The 23,864-nt window shown below is 39.2% G+C and overlaps 1 protein-coding gene across 19 annotated transcripts in view; it reads left to right on the top strand.

Moving 5' to 3' along the window:
- LOC149321295 (membrane-associated guanylate kinase, WW and PDZ domain-containing protein 1) overlaps window positions 1-23,864 on the top strand; it is a 607,636-nt gene that overhangs the window by 469,565 nt on the left and 114,207 nt on the right. For 8 of the 19 annotated variants that reach the window (XM_089519094.1, XM_089519076.1, XM_089519049.1 and 5 more), the window contains exons 5-8: window positions 2,342-2,552; window positions 8,472-8,554; window positions 13,375-13,413; window positions 20,941-20,998. In XM_089519094.1, the coding sequence (XP_089375220.1) occupies window positions 2,342-2,552; window positions 8,472-8,554; window positions 13,375-13,413; window positions 20,941-20,998 (391 nt within the window). The remainder of the gene's footprint in view (window positions 1-2,341; window positions 2,553-8,471; window positions 8,555-13,374; window positions 13,414-20,940; window positions 20,999-23,864) is intronic. The other 11 variants (XM_089519066.1, XM_089519058.1, XM_089519111.1 and 8 more) reach the window with 2 other exon arrangements.

The following is a 23,864-nucleotide window of genomic DNA, read 5'->3' as shown; positions in this document are numbered from 1 at the left end:
CTGGTTTTTAGCCTGGAAATGTGGCTTTGTGTTGATTTCCACCCAGCTTCACCTTGTACATCACCTAAATTTCATCGCTTCAAGTCACTTTGAAGCTGTTTTTTTTTTTTGCCAGTACAGACAACTCCTATGTATATGCAAATGTTTCAAAATCAATAATAATAATAATAATAATAATAATAATAATAATACATTACTGAACTAAAGCATTTTGATGGGGGATACTCAACCTGTATTTCATTTCATGCTATTATGTATAACAGCTAGGTTTGTTAACACCATATATATCTTAGCTATCTGAAAGGCAAAACGAATAATTGAAAGACTGCTTAATTTTCCTAACCTTTGCAAAAGCAATTTTAAAGAAATAATTTGACATTTTACTAACTGGCAGTGGATTGTTGAAAAGTGACTGATTTTGACCCATTGCCTGCTTTTGATAACAATAACTTATCTGAATCAAATTAGACATTTTAATTTTAATGATTCCAAGGTGTGTCTTGAATCGTTACCGTAATCTGTATGACCCCTGCTACTGGTATATGTCTCTATTACTGGCATCTCTTACACAATTGATTTTGTACTAACTGAATTAAGATTATCTATACCACTTACTTTCAGTGGGACCCTCTTTACATTTCATAGGCCAGTTTTGAATATCCGCTCACTTAGTCATTTTGGAAATAGAAAGTAACATTTTTCTCATTTGCAAGAGCTATATAAACCACAACATTCTGAGGACCAAATGACATATTTTTTGTGCAGTTTGTCAGGGATTACAACACTTCTTAATTGCCTGCTTGTAGAAACATAGCAAGTTGGGAAAAGAGGGTCTAACCTAATATTCCTAACATGGGGGCATCTGCCACTTGCACTCAGAAATGGTATAATCCTAGGATATAGTCCAGGATATCAATTGGAATTTATTTGGTATTGATTGCAGAACCTCTGTAAAGTGAGCCATATTTCATCTGCTGAAGTTGGTGGTGCCTGGGGCCTTGACTTTGTGTGAGTCTTTAATTAGATTTTCACACAAGTTTTACTGCAGACAAGAATAGCAATAGCATTTACATTTTCTGTACTGCTTAATAGTGAACTCAGCACTAAGTGGTTTGCAATCTGAAAGCCAATTGCCCCCAACAAGATGGGTACTCATTTCACCAACCTACGAAAGAATGGAAGGCTGAGTCAACCTTGGAGCTCTAGGATCGAACTCACAACTTTGTGGCTGCAGTACTGACATTTAACCAGTGAACCACCAGGACGATAGTCAAAAGCAGCTTTCAGGTGTCATCCTTTAGTATAACAATGAAAGTGCATGCACTGTTGGTAAAATGTGATTCAACACCGTTTTTAATGGTTGTCAGTGTCCACAGCATGGCTGGTATTACATTTTGTAAGCATTCATCTTGCTAATTATTTTTTTAAAGATGCACATCATTGTACCTTCAAAACTATGAAATATGTCTCTTCTGCAGGTAGGCAAGATGGCTACTCAGTCAAAGATTAATCTAAAACCTTGTGTTTCAAATATAACAGTGATCAGCCTCTGAGGGATCAAAGTGTTTTTATCATTAAGTAATAATGCAGATTGGGTCTCCCTTATCTGAAATGCTTGGGGCTAGAAGTGCTTTGGAATTTGTATTTGTATTTTTATAATACCTGTATTTGAATATACATACATAATGTTACATTGAAGGGATGCCATATTGAGGAGGGATCTAGCTTGTTTTCTGCTGCTCCAGAGACTAGGACCCAGAGCAATTGATGCAAGCTACAGCAAAAGAGATTCCACCTCAACATTAGGAGGAACATCCTGTCAGTAAGGGCTGTTCGACAGTGGAACAAACTCCCTCGGCATGTGGTGGAGTCTCCTTCTTTGGAGGTCTTTAAACAGAGGCTGGATGGCTATCTGTTGGGGATGCTTTGATTTAGATTTCCTGCATGGCAGGGGGTTGGATTGGATGACTTTTGTGGTCTCTTCCAACTCTATTATTCTATGATTCTATACACATTATACACATAGCCTGAAGGCAATTTCATTTAATATTTTAATAATTTTGTGTATGAAACAATGTTTCTATATACTGAACCATCAGACAGCAAAGACGTTACTGTCTCAGCTACCCATGAAAAAGGTTTTGTTTTTTGGAATATTTTGGATTTCATAATTCAGGATAAGGTGATCTCAACCTGTAAAATCAAAAGCATCTCTATTGATAGATATGGTTTTATTAAATATGTTGAATTATTATGGATGGAAGCAACCAAGGTGAAGCAATAAGACTAATATTATCTCTGTATTTTGTGTGCATGTGTGTGTGTCTGTGTCCTTCTGCAGCCGACTCCGGTGAACAAGACGAGCACAATACACACAGTACAAGAGACACAGAGCCTCCATCTGTGAATAGCTGCATCATCACCATTCCCACCACGGAACCTTCTCAGAAGCTCCCTCAATACCTACCTCCTTGTGCAGAGGAAAACTTGGGTCCTCTGCCTGAAAACTGGGAGATGGCCTACACAGAGAATGGAGAAGTCTATTTTATAGAGTAAACATTCCTTAATATTGGCTGGTGAAGGGGTGTCTTTTATTGAAGTATCAAATGTTTCTTTCTGCATTCTCCAAAATGTGTGGAAAAACTGGAGATGGACTGGATTGTCAGGGCATTTTTGAGGCCCAAAATATTCATTTATTAATCATTTCTTAATCCTGCTTTTGGTACAAATATCATATTCCAGATGTGTTTGTGTGATGTTAAAAAACATGGCCCTCAGATTTACAATTAACAGTACAAGGCAGTGAAGGCACACTGGTGAAGGGTGGAAGGGAGTGGCACAGATTAGAGGGAAAAGGTAGAGAAAAGAAATGTTTGATAATTCTTGAATAAAATGATGAGTGGGAAACAGGCACTTAAGTTTAGTCTAAATTAATCTTCTTTTGCTGGAGTTTTTTTTTTTTTTTTGCTCGGAGCAAGGTTATTGCAATTGCAACCTTCTTAACTGATCTTAATCATGTGGCTAATGGAAGAGGCCAGGACATTTTTTCTTCACCTCTGCAGACCCAAGGAAAGCTAGTCACGGTGGAGGCAACCTTTGGTTGTTTTCCTACTGCAGTTTAACTTAAGTATATTTATTTGAAAGGATGTTGTGTAGATCAAATGGGACTGACTCCTGAATAAATGTGCAGAGAATTCCAGTCTGAACCATAACACTTGTGGTCCTGTTTTAAAATAGCACATTCTGCATGAGAAATTTCTCTAAGAATAAATTTTCTTTGCAGGATTCGGATGAATTGCAGAATAACCTAGAAGCATAAGTGAAAGCCCTACGAATTCTGTTGCAGGGCAGGCATTTACAGTTCAGTGGTAGAGGATATGCTTCATGCCACAATAGTTATCATTTCCCTGTATACTATACAAATTATAGTGTAGCTAGCAGTAAAGTTGGCTTCTTGTTCATGGTGCACAGAACCCTTTGAAGTTCTACCACCAATAGTCTTAAAGTATCTTGTTTTTCAATTTCTGAAGGATATTCAGACCCCATGCAAACATTCTTTTATCCCTTTGGGACATACAATGTTTTGCACCTTGGCAGACCCACTTTACTGCAATATTGCTAATTTGACTTGCCTGTTGGACTTATATGTGCTCCTTTATCAGCTACAGATTAATTGCCCTGAAGATCACAATAGAATTAAATGGATTGGATTTAATGCATTGCTGGGGTTGGGTAAAGTAGTGTGCGAAACAGTGATCATATCACCAGTGATGGGTAGCAGGGACATGAAGTGCCTCCTTTGAAAGTGATTCAGTTATATATTTGTATGTTTTCAAAAGGACAGTGCATTTCTCTCCATGTAATTTCAAAGATGGATTAGATCATTTAGGGAAAACTCTTTTATGTCTTGGAAAGAAGTGTGCACTGTTGTTTAAACACTACTGAAATAGTAGTACTTTGGAGTTTTCTGTTTATCGACAGTGTTTAAACAACCATAGATGCTGGAAGGCAAAGTAGTGAATAGATGGGAGAAGCCAGCAATAACTAGGCCCCTCCCCTGTTACAGGCTTTTTCATACAACTCTTTAGTTTCCCTGCTCCTCAGACGTGAATAAAATAGTATCTTGTTAGTCACTTTTAAAACTCTGTTTGCTCCAAGCCACTGGCCTATGATACAAAATACACTTTCCTCTTGTTTACCTTCAGGACACTTCTACACTCAACAAAGTACAAGCCAGCATTTCATCCATGTGATATTCCTCCTTTACCATTTAATAAATTTACATTCCAGGAGCAATAAGTAACTAAGCAGTTGCACATTCAGCAACAAAGGTGGTGACATTATTTCTCATTATGTGAAGCTTGTAACATTGTTGTTACACCTTTGTTATTTGGGAAAAGGAAATAGGGTCAGGTAATTTGTTATTTGTTACCGATTCCTTCCAAGCTCTGAGCTAGAGCTGACCAGTAATACTTCATCCCTTCCAGTGCCCATTAGAAATGAGAGTTTCCCCAATTGCTCAAATCAGATATAGCTCATCTTCCCTGGCTCTTACTATTGAAGATAATTCTTGACCCTTTCTTCATTTATGTGTACTGAAAAATATACCACAAATGTTCTGGGCTCTGCTGATCCAGCCTGACATTTGACTTGTTTTGTGATCCATCTACAGCTTATTCTTCTCCAGGAGTAGTTATGGTCTGTGATGAAAGACAGCTCCACAGCTCAGAGGAGTTTGGATTGGTTCATGTACAATCTGAACTGTACTAGGCTTGGTTGGATTTCATAGAATCATAGAGTTGGAAGAGACCGCAAGGGTCATCCAGTCCCAACCCCCTGCCATGCAGGAAATCACAATCAAAGCATCTCAGACAGATGGCCATCCAGCCTCTGTTTAAAGACCTCCAAAGAAGGAGACTCCACTACACTCCGAGGGAGTTTGTTCCACTGTAGAACAGCCCTTACTGTCAGGAAGTTCCTCCTAATGTTGAGGTGGAATCTCTTTTCCTGTAGCTTGCATCCATTGTTCCAGGTCCTAGTCTCTGGAGCAGCAGAAAACAAGCTTGCTCCCTCCTCAATATGACATCCCTTCAAATATTTAAACAGGGCTATCATATCATCTCTTAACCTTCTCTTCTCCAAGCTAAACATCCTCAGCTCCTTCAGTCCTTCCTCAAAGGCCATGGTTTCCAGACCCTTCACCATTTTAGCCTCCCTCCTTTGAACACGCTCCAGTTTCTCAACATCTTTTTTGAATTGTGGTACCCAGTACTGGACACACTATTTCAGGTGAGGCCTAACCAAAGCAGAATATAGTGGCACTATTATTTCCCTTGATCTAGACACTCTACTTGTATTGATGCAGCCCAAAATTGCATTGGTCTTGTTAGCTGCCACATCACACTGTTGAGTCATGTTGAACTTGTGGTGTAACTAGACTTCTAGATCCCTTTCACAGGTACTTTCATATACCCAGGTGTTCCCCATCCTATATCTGTGCATTTCATTTTTCCGCCCTAAGTGCAGCGTACACTGGAAGCCCTGCGGCATTTAATGAATGGTGCATGCGCCACCATGCTGCTGTGTGCACGAGCCCCATTATCTTCAATAGCACTCGAGCATAGGCGGAACTTGCCTGACATGGCAGATTCCGGAATGGATCCCCACATAAGGCAAGGGACCACTGGACCTCAATAATAATAATAATAATAATAATAATAATAATAATAATAATAAATAATTTTATTTATATTTCCTTCCTCTCCCTGCAGATAGAGGTGGGATTACAGCAAAAAATGCAACAATACAAAATGCAAATACAATGTTATCTAAAAATACAAACAATAAAACAGTCAGCAATACTGCTACCAATCATTAAAATCCAATCGTCGTCTGTTCCCATATTATTGAGTTGGAAGTTGGGGGGTTCTTTAGGATCAATTATAGCAGATCAAATGGATAGGTCTGCCAGAAACGATCTGTCTTAAGTGCCTTCTTAAAGGCTTCCAGTGTAGTAATAAGGATCTCTTCCAGCAAGTTGTTCCATAGTTCGGGGGCTGCGGCTGTGAAAGCTTTATGGGAAGTTGTAACTAATCTGGTTTTCATGTATTCCAATAGTTTCTTCCTTGATATTCTAAAAGTGCGGGACAGATTGTGTAGGGAGAGGCATTCCCTTAAGTAACTTGGACCCAAGCCATGTAGGGCTTTAAAGGTAATGACCCAACACTTTGTATTACGCCCAGAAGCTGATTGGCAGCCAATGTAAAGATTTTAATTTTGGAGTGATATGGTCTGATCTAGATGTTCCCGTGACCAATCTGGCTGCAGCATTTTGGATCAATTGAAGCTTCCGAACTTGGTACAAAGATAGCCCCATGTAGTGCGTATTACAGAAGTCTAAGCGAGAGGTTACCAGAGCATGTACTACTGCTTCAAGGTCCCTCTAGGCCAGGTAGGGGTGCACTTGGCGTATCAACCGAAGTTGGTACCAAGCACTCCTGGCGACCGCCTCATGAGATGACAACTGTAGAGATGAGTCCAGGAGCACTCGCAAACTGCAAACTTTGTCCTTTAGGGGAAGTGTAATGCTGTCCAGGACTGGTTGACAAATGTCCATCCCTGGACCAGGGATACCTAACACAAGCACCTCCGTTTTCTCTGGATTCAACTTGAGTTTGTTTTTCCTCATCCAGCCTATTACTGATTCAAGGCAGGCATTTAAAAGAGAGATGCCATCTTTGGTTACTGCAGCAGTCGGAGACATAGGCCTGTTACAGACAGCCAAAATAAAGCTGCTTCGAGTCACAGTGGAGGTATGGTGTTTCAATGATGCATGCATCCTAAGAGTCCAGAAGCCACACCAAAGCCACGCTCCAGTCTGGAGCGTGGCTTTGGTGCGACTTCTGAACTCATAGGATGCATGCATCATTGAAACACCATACCCCCACTGTGACTCGAAGCAGCTTTATTTGGGCTGTCTGTAACAGGCCATAGAGAAGTAGATTTGGGTGTCATCAGCGTACTGATAACACCCCGCCCCATGTCTCCAGAAGATCTCTCCCAGCGGCTTCGTGTAAATGTTAAACAGCATGGGAGACAGAGTGGTGCCCTGAGGGATGCCAGATGTCAACTCTCTTTTATGAGAACAGCTGTCTCCCAGCATCATCACCTGGAGTCTGCCCGAGAGGTAGCACCTGAACAACTGCAATGCAGTGCCCCCAATATCTAACTCCCTCAGGCATTCCAGAAGGATACCATGGGCTACATTTCTCCGTGCTGAATTTCATTTTGTTAGTTTTGGCCCAGCTTTCTAGTCTATTCAAGTCATTTTGAATTTTGATCCTGTCCTCTGGGGTGTTAGCTACTCCTCCTAATTTGGTGTCATCTGCAAATTTTATAAGTATGCCCCAATTCTGTTATCCAAGTCATTGATAAAGATGGTGAATAGGAATGGGCCCAGGACAATTTGTTAATTTGGTATTTATTTATTTATAAACACCAAATTAACAAAACCCCAAGATTTAGTAATGCCCCACTGTCTTATATTTCCACACCTCTTGTGATTCCTCATCTTTCAAGATAACTCACTTGGTATTGTCATGCTCAAACCATTGTGACAGTAGATGCTGATACTTTCTTATCTTCATAGGATCTGTGAAGCACATTGAGTGGTTGCCTAGAAACAGATGGATGTTCTCCCCCAAAATACAGCCTAAAGAAGCTTAATATATTAGCCTGGAGATTAAGAGGAGACATGATATTGTTCCTCAGCTATCTGAAGGGCTGCCTTGTGGATTCCATAGAGCAGGCTTATTCTGTATTGCTCCAGAGGACAAGACTAGAACTGATATGTAGAATTTGATGGGTAGCTGATTGCCTTAGGGAAGTTATTTCCTTCTCCCTATGAAATAAATCTTTTTTTCCCCTCTCTTGGCCTTTAAAAATAAATAAAACATGTATAGATCGGGCCCCATTTGCTAATTTAGACCTATATACATTTTTATATATTAACCACAAAATGGCTATGAACATTTCATTCAGTAACATTACCAATTTTATATGCTCACGTCTTCAAATACTGATGCATTTGATTTTTCACAGTATAATAATAATAATAATAATAATAATAATAATAATAATTTATATTTCCTGCTTCTCTCTGTGGATCGAGGTGGGATTACAACAATAGAAACAACATTACAAGATAAAAACTATAATTTCATATAAAATACACTCAATAAAACAGCAAAACCGCTATCAATACAATACATAGACTAAATCATTTAAAATACATATCTTTACAAATAGATGTGTTTTTGTGGAGTTTGTGTTTTAGGCTCTGTTCTAGATTAATAAGCCTTCAGTTCAAAAAATAAAATAAAAGTGATGGTCATGTATTTTTTTTTCTGTTGCTGATGCTTTATTATTATTTTTTTAAAGAAAAAGGTCACATTTCCATTTTTGCTTTGCAGCCATAACACTAAAACGACGTCTTGGCTAGATCCACGGTGCCTGAACAAACAGCAAAAGCCTCTAGAAGAATGTGAAGATGATGGTAAGAGAGTAAAATGTTTAAAATCTGGAAAACTCTTTGACCTAACTTGATATTTTAAAACAACAGCAGTGATGAGTTGGCTACCTTCACACACCTCCAAATCTAGTGGCTTAAACATAGGATTTTTTCTGAGGCCATGGTCCAGGTTTATCAATGGCTTGTGCATGAAAAAAAGGCCTAAGATTAAAAGAGACATCCAGCCACTTCATTGGTCCCAGGTGTGTCATGATGCAGATGGTGATTCTGATACCTATCCACATTTAACTACATCTGCAAGTCTCCCTTGCTGGATATGTGTGTGTGTACTAGAAGCAGCTCTTTTTAATTAAAAGATATTGTACAAAATCCCCAAGGAGCCTAAGACAGATAAGAGATTTCTTATGTGTTCAGTTTGTATGCACAATTGGGAGATGGATTGTGCTAAAAAAAAAAAGTAAGACCCTACAGTGACTTAGTTTTCTTAACCCACTAGCTTTTACAGTCAGATGATATTTCACTGATTACTATTACTAGTACTATTATCCACAAGATTCAACTCCCTGGTTTGCTGAGCTGTTTTCGTTGCTTCAGTCACAATTACATAGTTCTCCCTTGATAAAATCACTGAAAAAGTAATGACCAATTTCATTTCAATTCATTTCATTTTTACGGAAGCCTTCGGTTAGTCTTGTGTATAGGATCTTTTGCTTTTTGCCACTTAATTTTGACCCTTATATCATCACTGCTTTCCTAATTGACTGAAAAGTAAAGGCATTCCCTTGCTTCCTTTCTGCAGTTGCTAGTCCAGTATCTATTGGAAGAATAATTGGCACTGATTTGATTTCTGCATCCCTTGAGACACTGAAAAATGCAAGCCAGTGTTCAATTTAAGAGATCAAGCTATCTCAATTTGGGATAGGAAAATTAGGTTTGCAGTGGCATTTATAAAAAAAAAAACAACACACCAAAACAATCCACAACGTATAGATTAAGTCAAGAGAAGAAGCAAATGGAAATAAGAAACAGCAATACATCTTGATCCTTTTTTCTCATGTGAACAGAATATACCTAGTTACAAATGTATTCTGTATCTGATTGGTATGCTAATGTATTTAACATGCTAAAACGTATTTTCAGCATGCAATTAATTGCCAGCCTGGATGTGACAGTTGAAACATAACTTTTTATATGCCTCTTCTGTCAGTCTGGAGTCCCTTTGCTCCAAACATTTTTTTCATAGTTCAGTTTACTTCTGATACTGGAGCAGGTTTGGGAAAAGAAGGCTTCAGGCAACTGATGAGGAGAGATAAGAGGGGGAGGATTCAGCTCCCCTCCCCTGCATGTGCCTTTTGATGTTAAAATTGGAAACCGCACAACCCACTGTTTATAAAATTGAGGCAGATGCATGATACCTCCTTTGGCTCAAGTTTGCAGATTCAGGTATTAATAGTTACAGGAGTTACTCTGGCTTTCTTTACTTCATTGGTAAATCCATTGGCCAAGGAGAAGTACAACCCTCAAATATAGTCATTAGCACAATAGCCAAAACTGAGACCTAACTGGAGAAAAAATGGAAATCTAATAGCTTTTTGCTGAGAAAGGCTATCAGGAGAGTAACCTCTTTGTCAGATGTGCTTCAAAAGCAATTAAGCATCTGTGTCCATTTTGGATTTGTTTCCAAATGGCTTCTAAAAGTTTGGTTGCATTGACTTTACAGCTCTCTCAGACTGATGCTTTCTAGTTGTGTTTGACTATGTTATAGTCACTACTACTTCCACAAGCCTCTATTCAACAGGGAAGCACCAAGCTGAGGAAGGCCCCTCTGAGATCTCATTTTGTATGACACCAAAAATACCTTTGCCATCCTTTGCCATTAAAAATTAAGCAACTAAATTGGTAATTCACTTCAGCTAATAGGTACAAGTAACCTATACTAGTAATAATAGGTTTGTATGGGGCCACAAGGCTCTTTTAGTCCCTAGCAGTTCAGGAATAAACCAGTAAAAACGAGTAATGTACCTTTATAACTTTTAGCTCCCACCAAACACGTTGAATTTATATAGAAACTTTGTTTATTCAGCTGATTTTCTTTACCAGACTTATTTCATAGGCAGCAACTACTTCTAACAGCAAGTGATATGCATTCACTCTTATTTCATCGGTACCTTATTTTGCTTTATGCAGTTTATAATTTTGACTAACCATTTTTTTCAACACTGTGAAGCAAATGCCTTCCATAGCTTTAAAAGGTAGTAATATTTTTTCTTTCCCAATTTCTCTGCGAAAAAGGTAGGTTATGAATATGAAGAAACAGAGGAACTGTCACACTTTATACTGAGTCAAGTCCATTGGTTCACCTGATCTACCACTATCTACTCTACTCAGAGGTGTTTTTTGTTCTTGGTACAGAAGATCCTTGAACAGGTTTTACGTGGAATAGAACCTGGGATTTTAAGTCTGTGCTTGTGTGCTTTTCCACAAAACTGGGGGCTCCTCTAGGTTCTCTAAAATGCATATTCTATAAAATCCAATCAACTTTTCCACTTTCAGAACTCCTTCCTTTCATCATCACAATAGAAAAGAAGCTAATCAATATTTATTGATTATTGATGTTAGTGGTTTAAGTATTTATTTTACCACTGGTTTTAATGGTTTAATGGTTTATTTTTTTTTACTAATTTCATCAGCTGTGCTGAGTGGTTTTATTTTTTAGGAGAAAGGCAAGTTTAAAAAAATGTAATAAAGGAAACAAAGCAAAGAAAGAGGGGTGGGGGGAGGAATATGTCAGTGACTTTGAGACTAACTGGTTTCCATTTTAGCATGAGCTTCCATGGATATAACCCCACTTCTTCAAATGCACTACAGAGCAATATTAAAGCCTTGGATATAAAATATATTTATAAAACTGTGGGAGTGTAATAGAGTGTAATAGGATGCAGAAAGATGCATATCATGTCCTTTGCCCTAAATTTTCAAAGAGTTGGGCAAGGGATGCAGGTCTTTCAGAGAGAATTTTGAACTCGGGAAAACTGACTTTTGGTAAGTAGATTTATTGCTTTCACCCATCAACATTAACTGACCTCTGCAAACATCTGCAAGACCTGTATCACCTCACCATGTCCTTTGAAAATTTAGGGAAAGGGACATCATTTGCATCTTTCTGCATCCTATTGCATTCTATCCCACAACTCTATAATTATACTTTATACCTGTGGCTTTAATAGCACGCATCTGAAATAGTGAGTTTATATTCATGGAAGCTTTTTCTAAAATAATAATAATAATAACAACAACAACAACGGTTAGTTTTAAAGGTGCTGCCACATTCCCCTTTCTCCCCCTCCCTTCCTCCTTTTTTATGCTACAAGAGACTAACATGGTGACTTCTTTAAAAACAAATTGCTCTCCTTTCAAATCTGCAGCCTCCATAGGTCCTAAAAATCTTCTGCAGACGTTTGGGAAGCAGGGTTTTGGGAGGAAGAAGAGAGAATTAAAGTTCTGCTGTGCAAGCAGAATTATGTTCTGGTAATAGTGACTTTCATTCTATAGTTAACTGAATGAAGAGTTCATTATTACAAGTGTAGCCATAGAAACCCAACTGGATGACTTTGGGCAAGTCACAATCTCTCAACCTTAGAGGAAGGCAATGGCAAAAACCCTCTGAACAAATCTTGCCAAGAAAACTGTGATAGGTTTGCCTTAGGGTTGCCATGAATCAGAAGTGACTTGAAGGCACATAACAACACCAGGCTACTAAAGCAAATACCCTTTAAAATTAATTTTGGACCCTTATGTCTGACAGAAACAGTTCATTTATGTCGACATATCTTACATTTGCAAGATTTTTGAGAACATCTGGTTGACATGTGATAAACTGAAACCATTCTCCTTTTATAATTTGCTTGCAAGTTTTGTCATCCCTCATTTGCTGGCTACAATTTTGTTTTGTTTTTTACAAAATGACATTCCCAGTCATTCATACCATCGTTAGCAGATGGAAATGCTGATCAATATTAAACTGGATGATAGAAGTGGTACTTTTGATTAGAATAAGCTCTTTATGAGCAGTTGTTGATTTACACAACCATAGAGTATATAGCATACTTGGGGCGTGTGTTTCCTAGACTAAGGTTAAGGACTGCTGTGCATCAAATCAACACATACGCTAATCTTTTGAAGTGCACCCAAACAGCCACCTTGAAGTGTGGCTGCAGAAAATATAGGTGGCAGTTTCTAGCAAGCTTTAGTCCTGTGCGGTTTCAACTCATTCCAATACACTTTGTACAGGAGTTATAATTGGACAGTTCTGTTTTTGGTTGAGACAGTTAAACTCAGCTAAATTTTTGATATTAGATAGTCAGGTTCAGTATACATAAAACTTCCTTCTAGGCCCTAATTCTTTGCATGCACAAGGGCCATGATTAACACAGTGGAGTCTCACATACCCAAAATAACTTCCCAAAAGGGATATATGGCCATATAGTTTTTTACTTTTCACCAAGCCCACCAAAGGGAATAGGAAGCAGAGGCACCTGTGTGCCATTAACTCTTGATTAGAGTAGATAGTCTTACAAATAAATGAAGATATTTTTTGTTCCTGAGACAAGTCTCATCTAAAAAAACAGAGATCCTTGTCATTGGTTTTGCAGTACCAAACATTTGTTTGCCAAAGTCCACACTCTTTCTACTGACAAAAGTGTAACGGTGTGGGGTTACGCTGTGTTGGTACAAAACTTGGTGTTGGTTCTGCTGTATACTGGCAGGAATTTCTTGCTTGGTGCTGGTGTCTGAATTTTTCTTTTGATTTTTTTCCTATCTCACTTACTGCTCTTCCTTTGGAGAAGAAGGGGTACACACGGAGGAACTGGACAGTGAACTAGGTAAATCATCCATCTCTCATTTTTTGCTCCGTTGGTTGGACTGCTCAGTTAACTGCTTAACATCCTTTTCCTTTCTATCACATTTCCTTTTCTTTTTTAATTTAAGCAGGGTGTAACAAGATGGCAAAATGTAGCTGAGTCTATGTATTGAACATAGCTTTCTTTGTTTTAGCACAACATTTTCAGGCAAGGTTGTTAGCCTGTAGCCTTGTGGAGTCTTCAGACCTCCCTCTCAGTTTGGTATTATTTGAAATTCTTTGCTGTGCATTTACAGATACCTATAGGACAAAAAGGGTTGTCTGTGTAAGTTGGCTGTGCTAAAAGCCAGTGCTTCCACATTCAGTTGTTAATGGAATTAAGTACATGATTTGTGTATTGCCTTTAATGTTGCACCCAAGAGGTAGAATCTCACGTTTGTGTATAGAGCCTATTTGTGATGACCCAGCATGATTATATCAGGCTGTATTGATACAGAAAGTTTATCTTTCAGTAGTGGAATGTGAAATGCCTTTCAGCATCAACTGTGCTTGAAATGTCCAGAACTCAGTAAATTTTAGCAAACTCACTCTTCAAACAAGGTACAGTTGACTCTCGGTATTCACAGACTTGCCATCCATGGATCCAAGAATCCACAGATGGCAAGCCTGCATTGTTACCAATGATGATGTGTGCACGTGGCCATTCTTGCCTTTAAATTCAGTTGTACCCAATGGCACCACAGCCACATGTGTTAATGATCCCTAATGATGGCACGGCTGTATGAATTGCTGCCATTGGGGACAACTCAGGCTTGAGCCTCCATGGACTTTGGAATCTGTGAGGGGGGCTGGAACGGATTCCCCATGGATACCAAGGGCCAACTGTATTCAGTATCTGTAGCAGATTACAGGTGTTTGGCAGAATCTGAATGCAACTCCTGTTCTGTGTTCTGATCACAACTGAGACCCATTTTTAGCCAGTGAGTCCCAAGGATTTGTTATATCAGTCTTTCCTAACCTGTAGTCCTATGGATGTTTTGGTTGACATGCTGGTTGGGAATTATGATAGATGCAATCCAAACTCAGTTGGAAAGCACTTGATTAAAGAAAGCTGACCTACAATACAATTTTGTCTGGTTTGATTCTCATGGGGGAAGATGAAGATGGTGTTGGACCATGACATTCCTCACCATAGGCTGTGCAATCCAGAAACATCTGGAGGGTCAAGGATTCTTCCATCCTGCCAAGATATTGCAGTGCTTTTACTGGAGAATTGTATTTTATTGCTTCAGAATGCATCAGTTTCTTTCAGTATAGAAGGTATAAACAATTGAAACTGTGGGAGAATTTGCTGATTAGCCATTGATGTACTATCCCATTTGGAAGCATGTATAAAAAAAGATTTTCCAAGGGTGCTAAAGTGTGAAATTGAGGCAAACAGATTTTAAAACACAGATAGATCAGCAAATGTTAGTTAATGCAACTCCTCCAATATTTCACAGATGAGAATAGAGAATATTTGTTAACACCTCATTCTCATGCCATTCCCTCCACTATTGGACATTATTGAAGAATTTATTTATTTTGGCTGTGTGTTGCATTCATTTTCTCTGCAATCATTACCTTCAACTGATATGCTAGCCACAAATATTAAAAATAAGGCCTGTTACAGACTGCCAAAATAAAGCTGCTTCGGGTCTCTTTGGAGGTGTGCTATTTAAATGATGCATGGGTCCTAAGAGTCCGGAGGTCGCACCAAAGCCACACTCCATTCCTAAGCACTGGAGTGCAGCTTTGGTGCAGCTTCCGGGTTCTTAGGATGCATGCATCATTTAAACAGCATACCTCCAAAGAGACCCGAAGCAGCTTTATTTTGGCAGTCTGTAACAGGCCTAAGATTTTAGCTAGCATTAAAATGTCTGTCCTCATACACAGGGCTGGAAGACATTTGCTCCCTCCTCCTTAATTGGTGAGCCTTCATTCTACACATTTGGCATCTCACCATTTGGCAGGCTGATGGCACCTGTTAGAACATTAGAGTCAAACGTATGGAGGCCACAGGTCTCACAGCCATCTTACAACATGTTATTAGCAACAGCTGTAGTGAGTGAAACTCATGCATTTACATGAATGTACGGCATCTGAACACATGTAAACAATACCATATGTGTCCACTCTCACTCAGAGAATAAACAGCATGTTCTGGGGAAAATGCTGGACCATGAAAAACGATAACAGCTGGAATAATAGAAACTTGGAGTTGAAAAGAACTTCAGGAGCCATCTAGCCAGTGGTTCCCAAAATGTTGTCCTCAAAGTGTTTTGGACTTCAGCTCCCAGAAGCCACAGCCAGCTTGGCTAATAGTCAGGAATTATGGGAGCTAAAGTCAAAAAAATCTGGAGGATCGAAATTTAGGAATCACTGATCTTGCCCTGTTTAAAGACTTTCAAAGACAGAGATGGCGCTTGGTAACACCATTGTTATGAAGTATTCTGAAAAGGTATTATGAAATATTCTGAAAAGGTAAAAAAATATGTACAGTATAGGATCAGGAACAGGGTCAGATGCAAGAAAGGAGCATCTGCCTCTGATAAATTTGGGACTCAGGAAGCATATGGTTCATTTATTTCAGGATGACATACTTGCTAGCTTTTCAGTGCCTTTGTCTTTTTCTCAAATCCTCCTCTATTGACTATCACAGAATGCAAAAAGGCAAAGAAATGGACAGGAAATTTACCACCAAGGTTGATTTCTAGAACATTTTGTCACATGAGGGAGGGCAGGCAAAGGCCATAAGCAAGGCCAACCAGAGGTTAATTCCTCCTTAAGTGACAACATCATGTTCTGTACCTTTGCAGTGCAATGGACTCTTGGATGATGATTTTAAAACAAATGTAATATTGTTGCAGGAATCAGTGTGGTATAGGGCTTTGAGAATTGGCTGTGACTTTGAGAGGCCAGGGTTCAAATTCTTGCTCATCAATGGAAACTCACTGGGTGACTTTAGGCACTCTCATCCTACAAAAAAGGCAATGGAAGATCTAATCTGAATAAACCATGTCAAGAAAACCTTATAGTAGGGTTGCCAAAAGTCAGAGCTGACCTAAAGGAACACAGCAACAAACCACAAATAAGTTTGGAAGCATTTCAAACAAATTAGTGTTTTGCTTTTGGATCTAAGGTTGGAATTTATGTGTATCCCAAAATAAAAGAAAAAATATGCTAGTTGATTTTCTTGGTTAAAAATTAGAGCACAAATGTGTATTCCAAGGCTTATTCTAATTTCCAAACCTTTTATTTTATTGCCTTGCCCTAGCTTACACAAAAGCTGTTATTCCCAGAAGGAAATTATCTATGTCAAGCTGGAGAAAAGACCAACTCACCATTTTTTGCCAAGTATTTTCTCACCACTCCCTGCCACCCATCTACAATTAGTACTGGCTTACATTTCCTGTCTCTGTATCACAAGGAAACCAAAGCACTTTCAGATGGTTAACATGAAAATACGTGGGCAGAGGAAGTTGGAGAGGAACCTGGCTTTTATTTGCAAACAGGGAACATGTGGAACATGGCTCATTAAATATTCTTTTCTTGTTTTTTAGCCAGTTCTGGATTACAAATATAAACGTTGAGTAATTAGCCCATGTGTGTTTATAAGGTTTTCATTCCATTACAGTCTGGAGATATTCGTGTCCTTATGGCACTGTAGCTGGAGCTTGTAGATAGCACACTGGAGAACTGCATAATATTAATTCACGTGCAACTATGTCAACATGCAAGCTACAAGACTGATAGCAATCATTGTGGATGCATTCCTGTGCTTGCATAACTTGCTATAAGTCTCTTAGTAGGACTTACTTCTGAGTAGACATGCATAGGATTGCACAGTTAACTAATGTCTGTTTCATAATGAGTAAACCATGATTGTTGTGTGTCTTCAAGCCTTTTCTGATTTATGGCAACCCCAGTGGTGTCACTAGGATTGGCATCACACAGTATGATAACTCACAGTACAACTCCCCCTCCAATTTAGCTCCTCCTATACCACACCACACAGAAACCTTAATAACGTTTTTGTACTAATGTTACTCATAAATCATAATTCCTGGATATCGCCAAATGTAATTGCAATAGCTGTGACATAAACAACTAGCAACATTAAAATTATATATTTAAATTACAATATCATATGTGCAGCCTAAATGTATTTACATGTGCATAGTTCAGTGGTTAAAATAAGGTGTGATTTTTTTTTAAAGAAAAATAAAAAAAATTAAAAATATATTTTTATTTTTTTTAATTAAAACAATTAAAAACCTGAGGCCTCTCCTTTCTCTGCCCACTGAGCTTTGCCCCAGAAACGTAATCTCTTCTGTGTTTTAAGGGGATGCAGGCAAATGTCACGACCTGTTTCTGCCCAAAGGCAGATGTTTGTGGAGCAGTGGTTTCACTTGCCTTTAGGGTGTCACCTTGTGCTGGTCCACCCCCAGCACCTCCATGGAGATGCCCCTGAGCAATCAAGGTGAACATACCATGGAGGTTTCTTGACAAGATTTGTTCAGAGGATGTGTACCCTTGCCTTCCTCTGAGACTGACAAAGGATATGTTGAATGTATATCATTATTATAAGCTTCATATAAATTGGAAAGATTTATCTTGATTTATAGAAACAGGTAACAGGGAAAAGAAGATCGTATTTCCTTCAGTCTGAGATCTTGTCGAACAGATTGTGCAACCAAATTTACTGGTAATGTGTCCTAAAATAAAGAATTTTTGTATCTTGAGGTTGCTTGTGAATGCCTGTTGAAAGGAGCATGGGAGGATGTGTTCGGATTATGTCCGATTGTATTTACTATTATCACACAGTAACCCCAGTCTTAAGCTTTACAGAGCTATTTTTCTTTTACTAATTGGAGGTTCTCCAGAGCTCACATCATGTGTCAACAGTTGTAGACTTTTGACGCCTTCCTTTTTATTGAGAGATCAGGAGAAAACAAAACAGACTTGAGTTTAAAAAGCAAACTGAGATGTGTGCTCAAATGGCTTTCCTTCATTGACTAATTATGCTTATAGAAGTATTTACGCCTCCAGTTAGCAAACCGGCAGGCATGAAGCTCTTAGCTTTTCCCAAGCAATCTTCCATCTTTCATTGCTGCACTTTTTCTCCCTGCAGTTGTTTTAAAACTGAAAATTACTTTACAGTGTGATTAAGGGATAATGATTTTGTGACAAGTTTTGTAACATGATAAAATGACTGCACGTGCAGAGAGTTACACTGTCAGCTCCAGAGGAATGTGATTCATTTCAGTTCTGATAAGCTTTCTAGACATTTCAGGCTTCTAAGAAACACTTCCTACAAGTCAGAATACATCAGCAATACACTGGGTGCTGGAAGAGCAGGTTTGTTCTGTTGGGGATGCTTCTAATTATCATGATGTGGCTTGGCATCTAGAAGTTGGACAATTCAGTGCATAGAATCATAGGGCCATCCAGTCCAACCCTCTGCCATGCAGGAACTCTCACATAAAGCATCCCCAACAGATGGCCATCCAGCCTCTGCTTTAAGACCTCCAAGGAGGGAGACTCCACCATTCTCCGAGAGAGTGTGTTCCACTGTCAAACAGCCTTTACTGTCAGGAAGTTCCTTATAATGTTGAGGTGGAATCTCTTTTCCTAGATTGCAGGGCGTGTTACCGCTATTTTACAATATCAAGGGAATGAGTTGGATACTCGCCAGTGTAAAGCATGAGCCATCAAACACCGATAAAGAGAGTTAATATGAACACACACACACACACACACACACACACACACACATATTATTTTCAGTCTAGTTACTTTTCTGAGCCTATCAAGATTTTGTTTTGCTTTGGGGGGGGGGGGGGTTGTTTTTTGTTTTTGGCCTTCACTGTTAAGATATGGCCCGGAACAGACAGGCCTTTGAGGCGCCCTCATCATGTGCGAGGGTTGCCTGGTGGGCGTAGTGCCCACACGCCCAGCAGCCCTCACACGTGACAAGGGCGCCACAGCTGCAGCGTGCCCACCAGATGCGGCACATAATGGTGATGTCGCAGCTGCACCGCTTCCAAACGGGGCGGTGCAGCTGCAACGACACCATGCTGTCGCTGGTGCTTTGAGGCAGCGGAAGTGCGCCGCAAAAAGGAGCCGCATCCCGGCACGCCTTTTTTTCTGCACAGGAGCACCGAGCAATTTGGTTGCTGTGGCACTCCTGCGGAGCAAAGAGAGGTGCCAGGGATGTGCCTCTTTCTGGCGGTGTGTACCCCGCCATATATTTCCAAAAACATAAAGTACAAGGAAATTCCTGTGAGATGGACAAAGTAGGCTCTCATATATGGAGGTTGTTTGGAAATGTTATTCAAATATTAGCATTCCTTGGGGAAGGGAATGAATTACCGTTAATCATCAATAACACATGGTGATATAGTGGTTTGAGTGTTGGACTATGGCTCTGCAGAGCAGCGTTTAAATCCTCACTCAGCCATAGAAATTCACTGGGTGACGTTGGGCAAATCTCTGGACGTTATCAGACAAGAGAAATTGGATCTATAATCCAATGGCAATCCGAACGCAAACATGGGGTTTAACGTTATTGCATGATAGACTAGCACACGCAAATTCGGGCAATGGGAAGTCAGTCCAAGCGCAATCATGAGGTTTCACGTTATTGCATGAGAGGTGATCACACACAAATTCAGGCAATGGCAAGCTATTTTCAGGCAATGGGAAGCCAGTTCGAATGCAATTCACATTCGTGTAAATTCGCTGAACTAGTGAATTCACATGAATGTGTTCAGCCCCCACTGTCTTTTCATTCGAAATTAAGAGAAATTCCTCACATGTGATAAAGTCCTCTCTCTTCATTCTGGAACGAAGGCAATTGCAAACCCCCTCTGAGCAAATCTTGCCAAGAAAACTGTGATAGGTGCACATTAGACTTGCCCTATATTAGAAACAAATTGATGGCACACAATAGCAGAAAGCAGAGACTGGTAATTGTGTTACTTGCGATGTTAATAGAATTCCCTTTGAACATTTCCCAGCTAATGAACAATGGTATTACTTGTGAAATATTACTTCACAGCTCTGCATGGAAACTTTTGCTATGTTAATCTTTACAGTAGCTCTTGACATTCTGTCTTTCTACAACAGACTAACACTGCTCTTTCTCAGATTGAGAGACTGCATGCTTCTCACTCTTCCTCTACTTAGGAAAATGTGTCAAAGTGACCCGAGAAAGCAGAGACATAGGAAACACTTCCAAGAAAGTACTATTCCTGTTACTGAATAGACTGATTGAAAGAAAGAAAAGAAAAGAAATATTGTTCTTTTCATTTAAGTGGTTCCTCCCCCTACCTTTCTCAAGAAAGGGGACTTTCTGTAGTTGCTGTTACGTTACGTGTTTGTTTTGATCCTATAATGAAGGTTTATAGCAATTGTTACATAGAAAGGGAAAGGAGATAGAATAAATCTGTACGCAAAAATAATACATTTAAAAGAAGCCATATCCCTTTTTTTTTTCTCCTTCTAGAACTACCTGCTGGTTGGGAAAAGATTGAAGATCCTGTGTATGGTGTCTACTATGTAGAGTAAGTTTATTTGACATAGTATGCATCTCTATGTGTGTCACAGAGTGTGCTGGTGATAAGCAGAATCCACTGTGGAAATCTATTTCAACTGTACATTGATTCTTGGAAAACTAACCACCTTGATTGCAGCTAGCAACTTACCAGCCTACAAATGCTGCTTTTTCTATATACTGGATACTGGAAGTGAAGAAAGGATAATACTTGATCCTTTGCTGTTGTGCTCCCCCTTGTGACCACTGAAGGAGACATCACCATTCAGTCTTGAATTGTATGCTAGAAAGACAGTATTAAAAAGAACTGCTTGGAAGTGGAGAACAGTATAGATATCACAATTAAACACAAGTCCAGAAACATTAGTTCATTATGAAAAGTCAAGGCAAAAGATTTTCAGGTGTAGTGTCTGGGCATGGGAGCTGGTATTCCTGTACACAGAATTCCTCTTAGGTTGATTGAATTGATTTATAGTGGCAGTTTTTAACACCTGCTTTTGCAGCGCATTCAAAAAGACTCCAGCTAAGGGTGTAAAGAAATCTTACTGAGTTTCTCATTCACTACAAGACACGCTGTCTTGACATAGCAAGACAGCCTGTTGAGAATTTGTTAACCCACATAAGGGTTCTCCTCTCCAGAATGAGGAGGCTAGGTGTACTTCTTTCACCAATTTAGTTTTTCATAATTTTCAACATGTCTCTATGGAAAACTTTTCCTTTATGAATGCACAAACCCACATTGCAAACACAGAAGGGTTGGGCATTATTTTCTACACAGGGAGGAAAAGCCTACACAGAGGATTATGTTTTCTGTCATGTGCAGACAACCCAAATCTGCATTAACAACCTACTTTCATGTGTAGAAAACATCATTTGATGAACAAGAAGCTGCTATTTGCATAGAAATAATATCTTCTGTGCAAAAAGAAATTCAAGGTTCCTGCATATAAAATGATGCTTAATGTGCAAACCTCCCACATGGTTAAGCAGGTACCAAACTGGAGTAAAAAAAAAGTAATGAACTGAGTAGAAACTGTGAAGTCGAAGGCTTTCATGGCCGGCATCCATAGTTTGTTGTGTTTTTTTTTTTTTTGGGGGGGGGGGGGTCGGGCTATGTGGCCATGTTCTAAAAAAGTTTCTTCCTGACGTTTCGCCAGTACCTGTGGCTGACATCTTCAGATTTTTTCATCAGGGAGTTCCAGTGCTGAAACAGCTTGTTCCACGAAATATGGGTAAATAGGGAGGGGTTGTATGTTTATTACAGCCCTAATGTTTTCCATGGTGGGAAATTACTATCATGGTGTCTGTTTCATTATCTGTACATCTTGAAAACCATAGTCAACTAAAGGTGCAATCGAAATATTTCAGTCATTTATCTGAGGAACTAGGGAGAAAATTAATCCACTTTGGAGATGTCCACCATCATAGTAGGAGGTCACTTCAGTATATTCTGGAGCAGTTACATATTGCATATCTTAGTGGCAAGCTAATTTATTGTTGAAAGAGAAGACTTCATATAAATAGACATCTTTTCAAATGTGTCCAGGTGTACTTTTATATGAGGTCTTCTCCATTAAGAAATTGGATAGGATCATAACATCTTAGTATTGTAATAGAAACAATTGGCAGAATTGTATTTAGAATTGGACTCATGGCCTGGGCTGCAATTTAAGTCCTTTCCTTTTCCGTACAGCATCATTTGCCTTGCAAATAGCCATTCCTGAAGCTGGGAGAATCTCAGAAGTGCTGCTTTTTCTCCCTCTGATAGCCCCAGCAATCCTAATTTTTATGCAATAATTCAGTTTCCAGTAGGGCTGTCTACATATATTGCAGGAAGATACCAAGTATTAGTGGAATGGGTGTTTGGGGATGTCACTGGGATGAAAAACCGATAGTTATATATTCAGTATCAATATCCATTTTAAAAAACAAAACAAAACATCACAAAATAGCGTGATTGATTTCTTAATGGTCAGTCCATTCCATATCACCTATGTGGTGGCACTGATTACTGACAATACATTTTAAAATAAGTTATGTTATTGATTAATTTGATTGATTAATTGGGATAGCAGTTATTGTTGAGCTTCACCTGATACAGCAATAAACAATATTGAACAACAGTACACAATTTACTTATCTTAACATCTGGACTGAGAGGTTGCAAAAGCTGTCAGGCATATTTTTGAACCCATAGTCTCTTTGTTTCGTACAGTATGGTTGCAGGTCTCTTCTGATAACCTAGCCATACTTTCCATTGCTATCCTGACAGAACCTTTTCAATACATTTACAAGTTATAGGGTGAACTTATGCCTATTCTTCCTTTGACAGCTAGGAGATCTTGGAGGACTGCACCCTCTGGAAAAAACCAACAACATTAAAATTCCTAAATGCCCTGTAGGGGATGGGGCCATTTTTATCATGTTTTAAGATCCCTCTAGGTCATTTTAATCTTTGGATCCTTGGAGAGTCCTGTTTTATTAACAGGAAATGAGTGTAAATAATTTCCTGTTCACATCATCATCTTTTTTTTTTAAAAAAAAAGGCTCCCCCTATGCCTAAATTGTGGCCCAGAGGGGTCACAAATGTGGCAAAGCCCCCCCCCCCCCGACACAAGCAGGCATTACAAAACAGAAGCTAGAGACAATCATATAAGTCTTAATTCATGCTCAAAATGGAAGACAGATTGGAATTCCTCCTGAACAGAAAGCTGAGATGTAGTATATATCTTGGAAAAGAAGGATGTCTGGTCATCCTGCCTGAATGGGCCTTTGGGGGCTCTTTTGACCCACGAAGGGCCATGTGGGTCACAAAAATTGTCCTCTAGGCCACATGCAGCCAAAGTCAACACTTTGCCTATCCCTGTTTTAAAGCC

The sequence above is a fragment of the Sceloporus occidentalis genome, unplaced genomic scaffold (assembly GCF_023333645.1).
Source record: "Sceloporus occidentalis isolate IW3139 unplaced genomic scaffold, rSceOcc1.0.p SCAF_1, whole genome shotgun sequence".
NCBI lineage: Eukaryota > Metazoa > Chordata > Lepidosauria > Squamata > Phrynosomatidae > Sceloporus > Sceloporus occidentalis.
This window is presented reverse-complemented; position numbering and strand designations above follow the sequence as displayed.